At 34.5% G+C, this 18,549-nt stretch overlaps 1 protein-coding gene across 7 annotated transcripts in view; it reads right to left on the minus strand.

Moving 5' to 3' along the window:
- The window catches only part of Relch (RAB11 binding and LisH domain, coiled-coil and HEAT repeat containing), a 94,467-nt gene that overhangs the window by 64,091 nt on the left and 11,827 nt on the right, over positions 1–18,549 (minus strand). For 6 of the 7 annotated variants that reach the window (XR_012447008.1, XM_020162399.2, XM_074069683.1 and 3 more), the window contains exons 2-8: positions 15,756–15,845; positions 7,233–7,304; positions 7,067–7,122; positions 6,865–6,978; positions 3,772–3,978; positions 3,586–3,677; positions 2,668–2,961 (exon numbers count right to left, since the gene is read on the minus strand). Coding sequence is in view for 6 of the 7 variants with exons in the window: in XM_020162399.2 (XP_020017988.2) it covers positions 2,668–2,961; positions 3,586–3,677; positions 3,772–3,978; positions 6,865–6,978; positions 7,067–7,122; positions 7,233–7,304; positions 15,756–15,845 (925 nt within the window). In the remaining variant the exon portion in view is untranslated. The remainder of the gene's footprint in view (positions 1–2,667; positions 2,962–3,585; positions 3,678–3,771; positions 3,979–6,864; positions 6,979–7,066; positions 7,123–7,232; positions 7,305–15,755; positions 15,846–18,549) is intronic. The other variant, XM_074069684.1, reaches the window with a different exon arrangement.

Raw genomic sequence — 18,549 nt, forward strand, 5'->3', positions numbered from 1 at the left:
AAAAGTCATTGAGAGGAACTGCAGTTGTGCTGATACATAAAACGATAATGATAAACCTTAATGTCACAAACCCACATAAGGGCTTTTAAAGATAACTGAAGGGGTGGTTCACTGAACAGCCTCAAAATAATTTAAAGAAACAAATTAGGGGACAATAAAAATATTAACCTATTTATATTTAAAAAAGGTTAAATCCATCTTTATTTCTAAAAACAGCACTGGTTTCTCTCTTTTTTCCCATAGACATGTGCTTTGAAATAACAGAGGTTTTTTTTTGAGGCACTGACTGGGGCTTGAATTCAGGACCTCATGCTTGCTAGGTCCATGCTTTTACCACTTGAGCCATTCCACCAGCCCAGCACTGGACTCTATGTAGTATTCATAAAATTATGACTATGAATTATACTTTGTATACTCAATCTATAAAGAAAAGGAGGTTGTGAAAATTACATATTGAAGCTTATTCAGTGTATACCACAAAGTGGCCCTCAGTAATTTCCATGATCAGAGTTACACTGGTATGCCAAAGCCTGAGCCTTTTTCCTCTCTTATGTACCACCCATATCTCCATAGCTCCCAATGGAGGGGGCCACCACCAGCTACTTGCCCAAGCCAGAAACACAAATCAGTGCTGGTCCTTCCCTTTCTTCAAACTCCAAATCCAAAAAACCTTCCAACTTCTAATTATCTAGCAAATTCCAATTCCTCATGCTCAATCATTTCTTACTGGATTCTTCCAATATATACCAATTAGTCCTCTTTCAGTCTTGTTACTTTCTGATTAACTCTACCTGAGGACCTTTTCCAAAAATTAACACTATCAGATTCCAACTCTCTTAGGTAAGTCGACACAAGCCTTTGCTTGATTCTCCAACGTCACCTCCTGTCATTCTCTCACTAGTAGTCTTTACCTAAACCTACTAAATCCTTCTGAGTTTCCCCAAAGCAGTGCTCTCTTTGTAAAACCATTCTCCCTTACTGGGAAAGCTCTTCTTCTCATCTCTTTGCCTAGTTAACTCTTACTTGGTCTTCAAGTCTCAGATTAGATGACAATTCTTTCATAAAATCATTTCTGTTTTGATAACTAGGTTAGGTACCTTGAATATGTGTTCTCAGAGCAACACTACTTTTTTTTGTACCTTTAGGTAATTGCTCCATTGCCTCCCTCACACTATAACGTTTGTGATTAAAGGATTCCTGTATCTTGTTTACCAATGTATTCCTTTTAACACTGCCTGGGATATAGTAAGAGCCAAAAAATTTGTTGAAGTAATTTAACAACCTTCTCTCTCCAAAGGGTGTCTTTGGAATATAAAAAAAGATATATGGACTAAAGAACTTTATAAATGCAGTTATTACTGAGTATCATAATATTTTTTGTTTTTGGTGGCACTGGGGTTTTGAACTCGGCCTTGTGCTTGCTGGGCAGGCACTCTGCCACTTAAGCCATGCCCCTAGCTCTTTTGGTTTTAGTTTACTTTTCAGATAGCCTAGGCTGGCCTTTGACTTCTACCTAGGCCTCCTGCATAGCTGGGATTACAGACATATAACACTAGGCCCAGCTTGTTTACTAAGATGGGGTCATGTTAACTTTTTGTCCAGGTTGGCCTTGAACTGCTCTGCCTCCTGAATAGCTGGGATTACAGATGTTAGCTACTGTGCCTGCCATAACATAAATTTTTACGATTGCATCTTATGAATATTAGACTAAATATACCTTGAGGATTACACATCTATTTAATTCTGTAACTTCTACAACACAAAAAGAAAAAAAACACATCCAGTAAGTATGAAAAGTTGTGATTTACAAATACAAAGCTTTTCTTACCACAAAGGAAACAAAAAAGCCTCTAATACTTCTCAGTAATAATGAGGACCTATAAATCTAAAGCAAATTGGTCACACCTTCTGTTTTATCCTAAAACTGGGTGCAATATCCCTGTGATAGGAGGAGGAAAATGACCTTGTGGCTATAGATGCACCACAGGACATTTGTAAGATAACTGTAAGATTAAATGAGCTAGTATACATAAAGTACTAAAGACTGAATTAAATGCTTGACATAGAAAAAGCGTTCCCTAAATACTTTGTTCTTAAAAGTATTTTTTCAAATTATAACTGAAAAGATCTAAAAGTGATGTATTCTCTCCATTGGAAAACATGACCACACAATCACAAAAGGCAGGGACCTTTTTTTTTTTTTTAAATCTTTGAGTTCAAGCATTGCAACCCAATAAAAATTAATGAATTGAGAGAATATTAATGATATAATACTAATAATGGAAGCAGACATAAAAGAAAGAACTGGGACCACAAAACTATTCCTGTCTTTGTAACATGAGGAACTATGATGCACTCAAATGTCCCCTGAGTTTGATAAAAAGTACTGAGAAGTGGTAACAGCACACAGTAACATACACATTATTTATGGGCTTGAGTACTTAGTTTAGTTATTGTTTATTCATCTGAGTTAATTTATTTGAGTAATAACTACTTGTGACATATTTTTGTGACACATACTTTGCTGTGTTTTAAGTTCTTGCATAAAATTCACACATGTGAATCTGGACATGCAAAAGCAGTCCAAATAAGAGCGGAAGCCCTTCGAGTTTGACAGTGTACTTAGCAAGTGAAAGATGCATTTCAAAACACAGGATGTGCACTGACCTATTGGGCTTATCGAAATGAACTGTGCTTTTACTTGACGGAGAAGAAGATGGTATTCCTTCTCTTTCTCTCTGGGGGAAAGAATCCGAGGAATTCTCTTTAGGAGTAGTGGAATCCACTGCGTCTGACACTGGAAGATGGATATTCTTGTTTATTCCCTCATCTGAACTATTTACAACTGCACTCTGTCCACTGTCTTTAGAGTCTTTGTGAGGAGACTGGTCCAAGGAAGGCTGAACCAAGTCACAAACTGCTGGCACTGCAAAATGTTCATTTTTGAGGAAGTCCATTTCACTGTAGAATGAAAGAGAAATTACCAGAGAACAACTTTAGTATTTTTCAAAACTATGGCAACAGCCTCCACCATATAGTGGGTTTAATGTTCTAAAAATGTAACATATTAAGAGCAAACTGTCTGGCAAGTGATAAACCTTTTCTGCACAACATTTACTGCTGATTCACAGAGCTAGAGGTGTGGCTATAGATTCTTACAATGAACCACAAAAATGCCTTATCTACCTGCTTTTGACAAGCACTTACCTTTCTCTTCTCATTTGTAAAATGGGGATATTTCCATCAAACTCTCAGGACATTGTAAGAATTAAATGAAATAATGAATAGGAAATATGTACAACACTAATATGGGGTTATTTTTATTGAAATTGACTCAGGGGAAGTCATAATATTTTATTTCTTAGTTCTAAGACATAATCAATTATAAGATCACTACATTGATTTACTAAATTTCTTGAAAAAAAGACATCTTGCTATTCTAAAAAAAGAAAGCAAGTATAAGATTTTCTTTCAGAATTGCTACGAGAAAAATTATGCTTCACAACTGAAATGTTTGAGCTGTTTAACCTGCCAAGGCCTTCAAAAGCTTTAAGAGGAGTCTAGAAATGATGACCAAGTACAAACCTTTCGAGTCTTCTGATTTGCTCCATCAATGACCATTTCTCATTATTTAATAAACTAATTTTATCTTCTAATTTCTGCACTAGCAATGAGTTCTAAAATCAAAACAGGAAAGAGATAAGAATTTAAGATCTCACAGTATGCTTTTACACAAACACTTTTCATCAACAGTTAGCTGGTATTTCCCACCTCTACAGGCTGAAGAGTGTCGAGGGTTGGAGGAAGAATGGTGCCTAAAACTGGTGTTAGAGCCTCTAGTTCATCTTCTTCTACGCCACTGGCCACATCCACAAGATCTTTTGCAGTCACTTGATGATTTCCAAAATCTCGGTACAGCTGGAGTAAGTCTGGAGGTTTTGGAATGTTCAGTCCTACATCATCCCATAATTCAAAATCCTAAAAGATAAAAATAAGAACACAAAAAATTGTATCTTGTAATTGTAATATTATCGGTAACATCTAGAAAACCTAGCATAATCATAATCTTGCTGTCATGTCAAAGGGTATGTTCTAGGTACACACAGTACTTGAATTTTATACCTTCCATTGTTCAGTATTATTCTTGTAATTTTCTTGACTTCCTAGGTAAAAGGTTAATTATCTTAGATGTTAAGGTGTTGTACATATAATCTTTTTATTAAATCTATCAAAAATGTAAACTCTTGGGCTGGGATATAGCTGAGTGGTAGAGTGCTAGATTAATTAGAGTACTTGCCTAGTGTGAATGAGACCCTGAGAGCTCAATTCCCAGAATGGCAGGAAGGAAAAGAAAACAGAAAAAAGGAAACTTAACTTTAAAGCTTGGGTTAAAACATGCTCAAGCTGGGTGCTGTTGACTCCTACCTGTAATACTAGCCACTTTGGGAGGCTGAGATCAGGAAGATAGTGGTTTGAGGCCAGCCTATGCAAACAACTACTAAAGCAAAAAATGAGACCCCTCTACCCATCTGAACTGGCTGTGCCTGTCTTCCCAAGCTGTGAAGGAGGTTGAGACTGGGACTATGGTTCCAGGTTAGCCCAGGCAAGAGAAAAAAGCTTGGCAAGGTGGTATGTGCCTGCAATCCCACTGACAATGGGAAGCTTAAAATAACAGAAGGATTGCAGTACAACCAGGCCTGAGGATTCTAGCTCCAAATAATTAGAGCAAAAAGGGCTGGAGGGGTGGCTCAAGAGGTGGAGTGCCTTCTTAGTATTAATCTGATATAACTTATTTATAAGACAGTCTGAGAAACTATGGCATATTCACTTAAATATCTAAATGTGGTGCTTTAATCCTTTGATGGCTTACTTGAATAATGGCACAACTGCTAATAAGGATTAAATCTGAGCTAGATTTAAAGTATTGAGTATAGAGTATTAGAGTACAGAGTATCTGCAGAAAATCTGACCTAAATATGAAATTCCCATCTGTCTCCACTTGTTACTGTTATCAGTTGACTTAGGCTAAACGGGTCATTTTTAAAATGGGTATAGTATTTATTACCTCTTAGGGTTTTTATAAGGATCAATTAAATAACGGACTTACTATGTTGCTTGGCCTACAACAAGAACTAAACAAATTTTAGCTTATAAAATTATTAAATTATTACAAAAACTATTCAAATGCCCATTTATCCATTATTCACCCAAGTTTATTACACAGATACCTTGTGCTTAGAACCAGTGATGAAAGGATTTCTGGCTCCTACATCTTCATCAAGACTTCACATAGTCCTAGACATTCTACTAAACGTGTTGTGGTTTTTCAATGCAATTTAATGAACTTCTATCTTTTGCAAAAAGATCCATGGGAGATAGGAACCAATGAAATACCTTTCATTTAAAATGATGGTCTCAAATACCACATTTTCTCTCATAAAAAAGGATATGAACAAAACAGGGGAACTCTTTGTGGGGGAACCAGGGAGAGGTGGGAGAAGGAAAAGAGAGTGGGGGATGGAATATGATCAAAGTACACTATGTACATATGAAAAGGACCTTTGTATAAAATAATAAAAAAAGGAGAGGGGGTTGTGGGCATGATAGCACATATCTCTAACATAAGCACTTGGGTGATAGAGGCAGGAGGATCACAAGTTTGAGGCCACTCTAGACTACATAGCAAGTTCAAGGGTAGCCTGGATTACACAGTGAGAACCTGTCTCAAAACAAAACAAAAACATTTAAAAAAAAAAAAAAGGAAAAGAAGAAAAGAAAGCTAAAAAAGGGGAGGGTTGGAAGGAGGGGAGATAAAAGAGTAACAGAGGGGCAAATATGATCAAAGTATATGTATGTGTAGAAATATTATAATGAAACCTCGTATTTTGTACTATATACATTAATAACAATAATTTTTAAGAATTTAGCTCCCAATATTGCCAGAATTTTTTTTTTTTTAAGAAAAAATTAGGGAAAAGAATGACAGTCTCTTGGGGCTGGGGGTGGGGCTGTGGTAGAGCACTTGCCTAGCACATACTCGGGTGTGGGTTCAATCTCCAGAACTACACACAAAAAAATGATGACCTTTTGGTTTCTATATAATAAACTCTCTGACACTTACTTTTCTAAGGTATGTAAGATTGAAACATATCTGTCAGCAGTAAGTTGTCAAAATTTCCAGAGTTGAAAGATGATACTAAGACTAGCCATCATTTCTTTCTTACAAGATTTTAATAGGAAAATAATAAAAAAAATCTAAAATTGGCCCCATTCAGAGGATATAGCTCATATTTTTCTCTTTCAACATATTCTCTAATTATTCTGCTATGTAACATCTACTTTGTTTTTTGTTTTGTTTGAGACAAGTTTTTTCCTGTTTAGATGTAGCCCAAGCCGGCTTTGAACTTGCAATCCTCCTTCCTCCACCTCTCAAGTGCTGGGATTACAGCTGTACACTACCACAACCAGCTCAAACACCTTAATGATCACAGTGCTGCTAAAGAAAATTTTATAGTGAAACTGAACTCCTAAAGTATACAGTAGTCTCTGCTACGAAGTAAATGTTTTAAAGGTTTTTTTTGTTTTTTAAAAAAGCATACTTTATGAATACATGCAAATATGAGTGGGAAGTTGTAAAAAACTACCTGGAAAGAATGAAAAGCATAAAGAAAGACAGAAAGAATACAAAAAAGTCCATAAGCCAATGGAATATTAGACTGAGTAGTGTAGGGAGTATGGTTTTGGTAACTAGGCCTTATAGAATTTTACAAGTATAACTTTTTAAAAATGAGACTAAATAAAAGAGAAAGTAAATTATAAGTTAAAAAGGAAAAAAATAAATCATTATTTAAAAAGTAACTTTACCTGATCATCGTTTTCATCTGAAAAGGTTATTGATGTAAGCTTGTAGTTATTCTTCAATAAAAATTCATTGACTAAGAAGTTTAGAGCTCTCTTTTCAAGAGGTTTGATTGGCTCCTGGAAGCAAAATAAAAGACAGATGGAAAACTAAGTTTTCTTCCTTCATTTCATATGAAACATACTTTTAGATCTATCATTCACCCACCTGAATTTCAGGACTTGATTTGTAATTTTTTCGTTCCTGTAAAGGAACTTCATGTTCTGGTGAAAGAAAATATAGATAATGTTTTACTATTTTACATTTAAAAATATCCCAGCTACTTCTACATAGTCAAAGTAAAAAAAGTCTAAAAAAGTTTTATGTACACCACCTGCAGCCTTTGTCAGGTTGGCTCGGAGGGCCTGAATGGTCTCCTTGGCTTTCCGTAGTTCAAACTCCAGGACTGGACAGGGATTTGGAATAAACACACATGGCATCCAACCAAGAAAAGGGAAACAAAAATTAAAAAATAAAAAGCAAAGATGGGTATGAAAAAAAAATACAGTTTGTATTGAAAACAGAAAGCATGCAATCTTTATGAAACTTGTGAACGCATGCAGCAGAGTTGACTTGCAAGCAAACTGGTGAATATTTTCCATAGTTTTAGTACAACTAGGGGAGTATTATCAAATGTTCTAGCTGTCTGACAAGGAATAGCTCTATTTAAAAATAAAATCTATGGCACATTTAATTTACGTAAGTAAAAATTTTTGGCTACTTCTGCTTTCAGTCTAGATAAAAAAATGTAATGAGATGTTTTGGGGTGACATAATTTTAGGGGTAAAGGTAAAAATTAGATGAAGTGCAAGCAACTATCCTAAAAAACCCGACAGGATTTCTATTAAAAAAAGTTATTTTTAACTGTCTAGAATAATGTTATAACTCAACACAGAAATGTTAGCGAGCTCTCTTTGTGAAAATGTGAAAGGAATACGGTTTAAGTATTTAATAAATGTTAGGATGCCTATAAATTTTTCTACAAACAAGTTTATGCTTTCTAAAAATAAGCATAGATAGGTTGAAAACACACAAAAAAAGTTCTACGGGTTTATTTTAATTTACATTTAAACCCAAAGAATAATTTCTCTTTTAATTTCTAATTAAGATAATTCTAAAGCAAATGACTGTGTACATTTCAACACTTTCAAAAATGACTGTGTATACTTATTTAAGAGAACTGAGTAACATTAAGTAGAATTTCAAACGTTCTGATGTCTTTAAATAGATTTGTTCATATTAAGGGGGATCAATGAAATTCAAAGATTTCTCCTATACAATAGTGTGATTATAAGAGAAACATGAATGCATGGTAAAACTTTTACTAAGCTCTTTAAAATGTCTCATCATGAGTAACATTTAACAACATGTATTTTAACTGGAGATTTTCCTTAAAATTTATAAATACTACACTAAAAAAAGCAAGGTAGGACTTTAAAAAAAGACATGTTAAATAAAGCTCTGGGAAAATTAACCGATCTTTGTCACAAAAGGATAAAAAATATAGTAGCTACATACTTCTGTATAAAACCTAGGAAAACTTAAGATCTCATTTTAAAGATGTAATTTTTTCTTTATTGACTAACAAACAGAAAAAGTGATGTTAAAGAGATGTTTTAGAGACAACAGAGCTATAGAAATATATGGAAAAATCAGAATTCACTCAGTTTGCATAGGTTCAATAAAAAGTTAAGATGTACTTGAATCACATCTAGTACATGATGGCCAATTGTTTTGATGTACAGAATTTAACTGCAGCAACACGGAAGCACAACTAAAATTCAGATGACATTATGCTACTGTAGGTTTTTGGTAGTCAGCAATGCTGATCTGCAAACATTTCTGTGCAATGGTTAAGACATTCCCCCCAAAGCTTACATTCTGGAAACTCTTAGAGCTTGTGTTTGAGTAAGACTGTATACATTACAGAATATGTTTCTGTAGTATATTTGTTTACTTTTTCAACTTCAAAATTCTAGCTAATTGATTTTGATTTAAAAATACCTAACTATACTATACCTTGAGTAAAAATACACATGATATGCTTTCAATCGCTGAAAACTTACTAAGACTTACTACAGAACAATTGCAGATCAGAAATGCCCTACACCAAAATGAGAAAGACACTGGGGAAAAAGGCGGGGGGTGGGGGAACTGGTTAAAACACAAATTGGGAGAAACTCAAAATTAAATTGGTGAAAGTGTATGCGACCAAGAGCAAAACACTCAATGATTAAGGCACAGAAAGCCAGAAAAACCCATGTCAGATGGCAAGAATTTATATTTTATGCATATCTACATATAGCCAAATGTTATTAGAAGTTACCAATACTTTGAAAAGATAGTGCCTATCAAAATGAATCCACTCTGCTGCATGTTTCTTACAATATAGTACAATATTGATTTTAAAAGACAAAGGTATACCTTTGAAGCTATGGCACACCTCTATGAAGGAACAATATAATCAATTGCAGTTATGTGAGAATTTCACAAGAAAGGTTCTTAACAGCAGTGCTATATTTACACGTACATGAATTTGTATCTTCTTACTGAAAGTCTGGGTTAAAGCTCACATTTAATTATCTTACAGGACATGCTGCACAGAACTTCCAAGTATTTTTTCAATGCTAGAATTCTTCCTAACAATGTTTGAGGATATACAAGCTCATAAAAAATCAACAACTAACCTGCTCATGCTATTTGCCCAACCCAGCTGAATGGAATCTTACTGGAATTAAAGTAATAACTGCAAACATGCAGGTGTATATTCATATTGCATGTTACAATTCTATCAAAATAATTAGGGACTGAGTCAGTAAAAGCAGCTCTAAATTAGTTGAAATAGCTATTTCTCAACCTGTTTTGGAAAATACTGGTAGAATACAGAGGTATTTGAGTGCTTAACGTTCATGCTCTTAGTTGGGTGTGGTGGTGCATGCCTGTAATTCCAGTACTTGGACAGGAGGAGTGACAGTTCCAGGCTAGCCTGTGCTACATAGTAAGTTACAAGCCAGCCTGGGTTATATAGTGAGAGTCTCAAAAAACCAATAAAATAACATAAAATAAATAAAAATAAATAAAGGTCATGCTTTTAAGACTTAGGAGCTATTACCGGGTGGAAAGGCGGAACCATCAAAAGTGATATGCTAAATACCAAATCAGAAATAGTTCTTTGTGGGACTGGAGGTGTGCTCAACTCAATTTATCACTAACACTATCTTGAAATACCTGCTAAGTTTAATTCATTTTGGCATGAAACTCAAAATATTATTTTGGAAGGCATTCTTCACAATACCAGTCTGAGTCAAAATAATTTTTTCACTCCCATTCCAGTTCACCATTCAGAATTCAGACCAACAGGTCTGAGATGGAACTTTATCACAGCATAGTAGCTATACAATGGCTTGTTTCAGGCCAGAATTTCATAGATTATTGATTTTTTCTTATTATAAGGTGATTTGAAGAACTATTTGTCAATTTCTAATATTTTAGTACCTTAAGAAGAGTTCTACAAAAATGAAAAATTCTCTTTTTAATTTTCTTCAGACTATAAGTTAGAATAAAAATTCATTTCTAAACAAAAACTCAGTACTATCAATACCGTACTGGGTTCAGAAAACTCTCCCTGCCTACTTTGGACTTAAAAAACAGACTTGGCATGACTTAAGAGAGTGGTAAGGAAGGGCATCAAAGCAAGATACAATCTCTATAATTTGTAGACATCTTTTTCTATATTCATCTATAGATGTAGACATCTATTTTTTCTATATTCATGGGGGTAGGAGGAGCATCCTCTTTCCCCACAGCCTTTAGAGAAAAAATTCTTCCCATTATTGGTTTTCCTGGTCAGGTTCCTCTATCACTCAGGGTGTTTCTCTCATGTCATCTTTGGCCCTTGTCTCACTCTATCTAATAACTCAGATGATATTCACTCCTGTGGTTTTAACTATCACTAGTCTTTGAAGACTTGGAAATCTCCAAATCTTCTTCCCAAGATACAACTCTTCCTGCCCACTTGAATGTTCCTTAAGTTTTGAATTTGATCCTATCTAAATGAATTTCATCTTCTTTCCAAATCTCGTTTTCCCCTTACAGTCTGTTTCCACTAAAGCTCCCACTATCCACTCCGTTGGCCTACAAGCCAACTTTAGGGAAGCCTGGAGACTACACCTTACTTACCCCTTGCCCTAAATAACCATTTATCTCAACAGTCTCCATAATTGTTCATATGTCAGTACTTTATGGCATATATTACAATAATCTATAACACTGAAAATCCTTCAGAAAACTCTTTCTATACTTATCTAACCGTGAAACTTTTTTCTTATTTTCTTTCCACATTTGTTTTTCCCATATGAAACTAACATTGTCATGAAATACACTTTAGGAAATATTAATCTAAAAACAAAACAAAAACCTAAAAATTTAATATAATATAATCACCTACCCTTCTGAACCTATCTTAATTTCATGGTAACAAATGTAGATAGATCTATTTTCAAAGTGCTACCTATTTTTTTTCAGCCTTGTTGGACCTCCTATCTATTTTAAATGACACAAAATTGTGATATAAGATTTAGTTAAGGTTCAACATAAAGAAATCAAAAGGTACTGCTAATGGACAGGAAAAAGATGTCTCTACAACAGTGGAGAAATACGTAGGAGAAATAGGGTTAAAAAAATTTTCTGAGGCAACTGGACATGAATACTGCCAGACCACTACCTACAGGAGAGAAGGCTAATGATGCTACTTCTTACCAGGGGAGAGGGCAGATTATCCCACAGGTAAAAGTCTGAAGGTCATTTTAGAATGTTTACTAGATCATATAAGCATCATAAGGGTTTCATATTGTTGTGCTGTTGACTGTTGGTCCTAGAACGGCATAGTACCTGGAATATAGAGTAAATATTCAACAAATATTTGCCAAGTGGATATTCCAATACTTGATGCTGTATGTGAAGTCTGAAACATTAATCTTGTCAGCATTTAGAAGTATGTTTCCTTACAAATTAGAAAGCACAGCTTTTATATTTCTCTAGACCTCAGCACACAGTTAAGTTGTGAACTAGAAAATTACATGCTAGCAGGTAGTGCTATGAGAATAAAATCAGGAACTCTCACTAAAAGATAGATCTTGTGAACCTGAAACAGGAATACAGATAGTTCTAAAATTAACAAGGTCATTCTCACTGTGCCCAAACTGCTGGCCATATCTTCATTATGTTATAGATATGCTTCAGAACAAATTCTTCAAGGGTAGAAACTTTTATATTTCTATACCTAGTGTTTAACATAATACTTAACAGATAGCAAACACCCGAAATGCATAAAATAAATAATGGTAATTCAAATATTTTGAACATGGATGTTTCTTGTCAACTTTAAGAAAACTTAAGCCTTTTACTAAGGAAAAAAAAAATTGGGCCAGGTACCATGCCATTACAGGCATGCTATGCCTGTAATCCTAGCTACTCAGTGGTGGGGTACAGATCAGGAGGAGCAAGGTTCAAAGCCAACCCCAGGCAAATAGTTCTTGAGACCCAATTTCTAAAAACCCTTCACAAAAAAGGGCTGGTTGAGTGGCTCAAAGTGAAGATTCTGAGTTCAAGCCCCAGTTCCACAAAAAAAAAAAAAAAAAAAAAAACCAAACTGATAAAGCTCATTTTGGTTTGTTGTCTGTTACTACTTGAATCATTTTTATGTGAAAATTCATACTTCATATAAAACCTATCAAGAAGTGGAAAACACCTAATATAAAGCATTTTACAATTTTACTTTTTTGAAAAGAAAATGATTATATTCAAATAGTTTTATATGAGAAACAAAATTCTGCTATCCACATGAATGTATAGTGGTCAGGGTTATAGCCTCATACTAAAAGACATACTGTAGGCTCTGGAGTAAAAAATTTGCTACTAGCAAATTGCTCAAGCTTGGTAAACCTCGGTTTTCTAATTTATAATATAAGGATTTTGTGACCTATTTTGTAGGACTGTTAATGAGATTAAATATTTTATATAAAGCACCTAGCAAAGTACCTGGCATGGAGCAGAAGCTCAATAAATATTTGTTTACTTAGAGATCCCTTCCTTTTTGAAAGAAAACATGTACAGACTTGAGAAAATAATCAGATTTTTAAATTTTGGACAAGAGTGATAAGAATGGTGTGAAAAACAAATGTGACATCTGTCTCCAGCTGATTGAAGGTTGAAAAAGACCCTACATTTGCCTAGTAAGTCAACAGACCCATTACCTATCCATAACCTTAGGGAGATTTACGTATGATCCAATGACAGATGTCAAGATAAGTATCCTTACTGAATTATCAGTCTTTTGATAATGTTTAAATTATTACCAAATAAATCTTTTGAGAAATAGGAGTTGTGAGTCATTGAAATTTTTGGTAAAGTCTCATCCACATATTCACACATTTGATTCAGTAACAGGCTATAATGAAAAATCATTAAAAGATTAAAAGCTATTTTCTTAGGATAACATATGTTCTTCCTTTTCTAAGGAAGAAGAAAGCACTTATTTATAAAAGAGTACAGTAAAATAATTAAAAATTACTTTATCTCTCCAAATTTACAGATACAATACATTCCTTAGATTAAAAATGTAAGGGCAACACTGTCACATATTTAACACATTTCACTCTTGACTATACAAATCTGTGGGGATCCAGGCCGCCGCTCTTTGTTCACGATACATCAGAAAGCATTTTAATGACAGATGGTTAACCTTTTTTCCTGGGAGTTCTAGTGCAAACTTAGACACAGGGAATGACATTATAGATTCAGTGAGACTTGTCCAGAGGAACTTTACTTTCTTTTCCACCTTTGTTGCCGCAAATAGAGATTGTTCAGAGCAATGAATGATTACAAACCTAAGCTGAACATTTTGTTTTTACATCAATAATGCTTTCTCCTAACAAAAGGCACAAAAATATCTAAATAATGACAATAAGGAGGAACCCATCATTTTGATTCAATCTAAAATGTAAGTTTTCAAATGGAAAATAAAATAACCACATGGCCAACTTCTGGGGAGGAGTTACTTTCTAATATGTAACAATATTACAAAACAACATACAAAACCTGACATATTTATTCTTTAGATAAACCAAACACCGTATATTTAATATAATAAAATATCTAATGTCTAACTATATATAATAATGCTATTTTATAAGTGATGTACTAGGATAAATTAGTCCTAAAATAATTCAAATAATTTTCCATTTCATTTCTAACTTTTAGATATTACTGATGTGATTTGCATAGTATTTGCATACAACTGTCAATAAGTGATGCCCATGACTAAATTCTAGTTTACTACAGGAGTCACATTAAACTCTTTCAGTGACTTTGCCACTAAATTGATATTGCTATTGTTTACACACTGAATCCTCTCTCAGCTTTGGTTGAATCAAAAAACAATTGCATGGTTTCTTGTAACTCAAGCAAGGAATGAAAATCATATAATGGAATGTTATTTTTAATTAGGTCAAACCTAATTCTTTGCATCAAGAGATAACATGGTTCAATCAATTCTGGATTCTGTTCCTAGGCTATCTGGATTTGAAGCCTAGCTCTGCTACTAAAGTCTTACACAATCTCTATTGAGTGTTTCAGTTTCCTGGGGAGGGGAAAATGACAATAATTCTATCATCAATGAGTAAATAAACATTTATAGTGTTTGGAATGGAATAAGTTCCATGTAAGAACTAGTGTTTGTTTTTTATCCACAATGATAATGACAAGTAAGCATTTGGTAGGTTTTTAACAAACCTGTTTCAGTAATGGAAGAAAAATTCAGTAGTTGGTCGAGAGAAGAATTCCCATTAAAGGTGTTCTCTGATCTCATATTGCCCCATGGGCTCCCTCTGTCCCTTAAAGGATTCCTCCTGTCTGAGGAGTGCTCACAGTCCACTGAAGCTTATATCCTACGTTCCTCATCTCTCTCAGAGCCAAAGTCTTAAGAAAACTACAATTCTTGCAACACAATCAGAATGACTTCAATGTCAAGGAGTCACAGTCTTGAGGTATCAGATATTTGCACCTAAGGAGTAGGGCTTCTACATCAGCAAATTCCATGGTGGACTCTCCCACCCCAGTAGATTCCCACTGGGCTCATCTGGCATAGACAGAAACAGGGTACAAACTGGTCCTCCAAATTCCCTACAGATGCAGTGGTGACACCTAGAAGACGGACTGGTGGGAGGGGGTGGGGTACTGGAAGGGAAAGGAGACTGGAATGAGCAAACAAGCCATTAGAAGAATAGTGTCCTTGTTGGAATGGGTAGGATCCTGGAGGACCCTGCTATACCAAGCATTAACCTCTATTTTCTGGATCACAGGAAAGTCAGAAGCTTCAAGAGATACGTGTGATGCCAGGGGACACCCAGGCACACAAGACAAACTTTTACTCACCTATCAGAATAGAACTATTTCAACAAGTTTTTAACCATCAATAGAGTTGCAGTAATACACACACTTGAATATCAGTTCTGGCTTAAAGAATCAAAGGAATGAGGCTAAGGTCCAACTCTGTATTATGTAATGGCTAACTTAAGCCTTTTTTACAACACTTTTACAACTGTCTGCTTGGTTGAAAATTGCTGGCTACAAAGACAGTTCAGCAAACTGTAAGTATATTGAAAATGAACATACCAGAAACTCTTAGCAATATTGGAATAGGAAGTTTGAATAGCTGCAAACTTAATAAATTAGTAACAAAAATTTGTTTAGTAACTATATATAACATACCATATTGTAGAATGAATAGAATTCCTTAGCAATTTTACTATTTCTGGAAAATCAAAGCATCCAAATCTGTCTTTACAAGGTTACTCACCTGCCACTTTCTCATCTGTTTCCCTGTTACCATCATCTGAATATCTTGCAAAGTCTAGAGAATCAAGAGTACTTATGCTTCCAGCTCGATCTATAAAAAAGAGAAAAATAAACAGATCTTTTACTTAGTTGTCAAAATAAAGGGACTAGAATTCAAGTATCTATGATATTTTCAGCTAATAAAACTATGACTAAGTTCTAGGAAATGTAATAAAACAAAATGATAAAAATGTTCAAGCCAATTAAATTATTTTAATCAGGTTTCCCTGCCCGTATCTCTGGCCACCTTCTAACAATGTATACACAGGGCATACTGCAAGCAGTCCAAAGACAGACAAAACAAAACAAACAAACAAACAAACAAACAAACCAGGACAGAAATTTGAATTGTCACAAGAAAGACTTTATAGATTAATTTGAGCAAGATAACTGCCTACTCAAAAAACAAAGCAAATATTCTGGAAAAAAAAAACAAAACAGAATCTAGTCTTTACAATCTAACATTCATATTGTTTACCACATGGTCCAAAATTACTTGATATAAAATAACAGTAAAATGTGACCAAGTCTCAAGAGAAAATACAATCCTCTAGGACTAATTCCAAGACAAGCCAGATGCTGGAATCAGAGCACACAGATTTTCAAGCAGCTATCGTAACTCTGCTAGTGAAGTAAAGGGATATATATAAACAATTAATGAGGAGAGCTTAGTAGAAAAATATAGAATATGGAAGGTATCAACAGAAATTCTAGAAATGAAAAATAAATGATGCTAAAAGTTCGCCGTAAAGTCTAGAAATAGACTGAAGATCACTTTAAGGTCAGAGACCTTAAAGATAAATAGAAATTATTCAATCCAAAGAATAGAGAGGAAAAGAAATCTAAGATTTAACAAGCCCCAGTAACCTGTGAGACCATAACAAAACATCTAACACAGAGAAGGGGAGTCAATAATAGGTAAAGCAAGAGGTGGGGCAGATACAGACTCAGGATGCTGAGGCAGGAAGATTGTAAGTTCAAGGACTGCCTGGGCTACATAGTGAGACCCTGTCTCAAAAAAAGTTAAAACAAAATAAAAAGGTCAGAGAACACCAAAAAGGATAAATACAAAGCATGGAAACTTAGGCACATCATAATCAAGTTGCTGAAAACCAAAAGTAAACAGAAAATACTACAGGCAAACAGAAAAATATAATCATACAGGGAAAAATTATTTGAATTTCTGCTGATTACTTATTTTAAGAACTCAGGAAATACAAAGGCATCTGAATTGGAAAGGAAGAAGTAAATTATTTTTATTCATTGATGACATGATTTTGCATATAAGAAACTGTAAGGAATCTATTAAAAAACAATTAAACTCATTTTTCAGTGTTACAGAACCTAAGAATCAATACACAAAAATCAGATTTTTATATACTAGCAATGAACAATCTAAAAGAAAATTAAGAAAAAAGTTTCATTTCCAATAACATCAAAAAGGATAAAATACTTTAAGACTGTATTTAATGAAAAAGTGTTAAAATTTGGTTTTGGTGGTACTGGTACTTAGCAAGCCACATGCTTGCTAAGCAGGCACTCTATCACTTGAGCCATGCTCCCAGCTCAAAAGTGTAAAACTTGTACAGTGAAAACTGAACACACTGTTGAAAGAAATTAAAGATGATCTAAATAGGAAGAAAGACATTCCAAGCTTATGGATTGTAAGATCCATGTCAGTATCACAATATTCTATCATTAATCTTTATGTTCAATATAATCCTTACCAAAAATTCCTTTTTTCCCGTTTTTGCAGAACTTGAGAACTTAATTCTAAACTTCATATGGAAATAAAAGTTTCAGGATATTGAAAGCAAATAGGGATGGAGGACTCATATTATCTGATTTCAAACTTAAAGCCACAGTAATCAAGAGAGCATGACACTGGGATAAGTGTACATGGAACAGAATTTAGAGTATAAGTTGGGCACCAGTGGCTCACACCTGTAATCCTAGCTACTCAAGAAGCAGAGATTAGGAGGATCTCGGTTTGAAGCCAGCTTCAGGCAAATAGTTTGTGAGATCCTATCTTGAAAAACGCAATCACAAAAAAACGGGCTTGCAGACTGGCTCATGTGGTAGAGTATCTGCCTAGCAAGCATGAGGCCCTGAGTTCAAAGACTTTAGCGCTCAGAAATAACCTCTTGCATTTACGATCAATTGGTTTTTGACAAAGGCACCAAGATAAATGAATGGGGAAAAGAAGTTTTTTCAAGAGTAATAAACCAAATGTTCATCAACTAATAAATGGATAAATGTGGTATAATAATAGATGAAGTACTAATCTTCCTTAAAGGGGAATGAAGCACTCATATATAACACAGCATATATCACACAGTACAGGTGAACCCTGGAAACACCAAGCAAAGTAAAAGAAACCAGACACATAGGCCACAAATGATATGACCACTCATAAAAAATGTCCAGAATAGGCAAACCCATAGAAACACAAACTAAATTAATAGTTATCAGGAGCTGTGGTAGAAGGGAATGAATAGTGACTGCTAGTAAGTATAGGGTTTCTTTGTGGGTAATGGAAATTTCTGGAATTACAGACTGGAATAATTGCATAGCTGTGCAAATATTTGAAAAATTTTACCAAACTGTACATCTTAAAAGTGAAATTTGGTATGTGAGCTTATCTCACTTTGGAAACATAAGACATGGAGAATGTGGAACCCATGCATATGGCTGGGGGATATAAAATGGTATGGCCACTGTGGAAAAGTGTGGCATTTCTTCAAAAGACTAAATCC

Source organism: Castor canadensis, chromosome 4, assembly GCF_047511655.1.
Source record: "Castor canadensis chromosome 4, mCasCan1.hap1v2, whole genome shotgun sequence".
Lineage (NCBI taxonomy): Eukaryota > Metazoa > Chordata > Mammalia > Rodentia > Castoridae > Castor > Castor canadensis.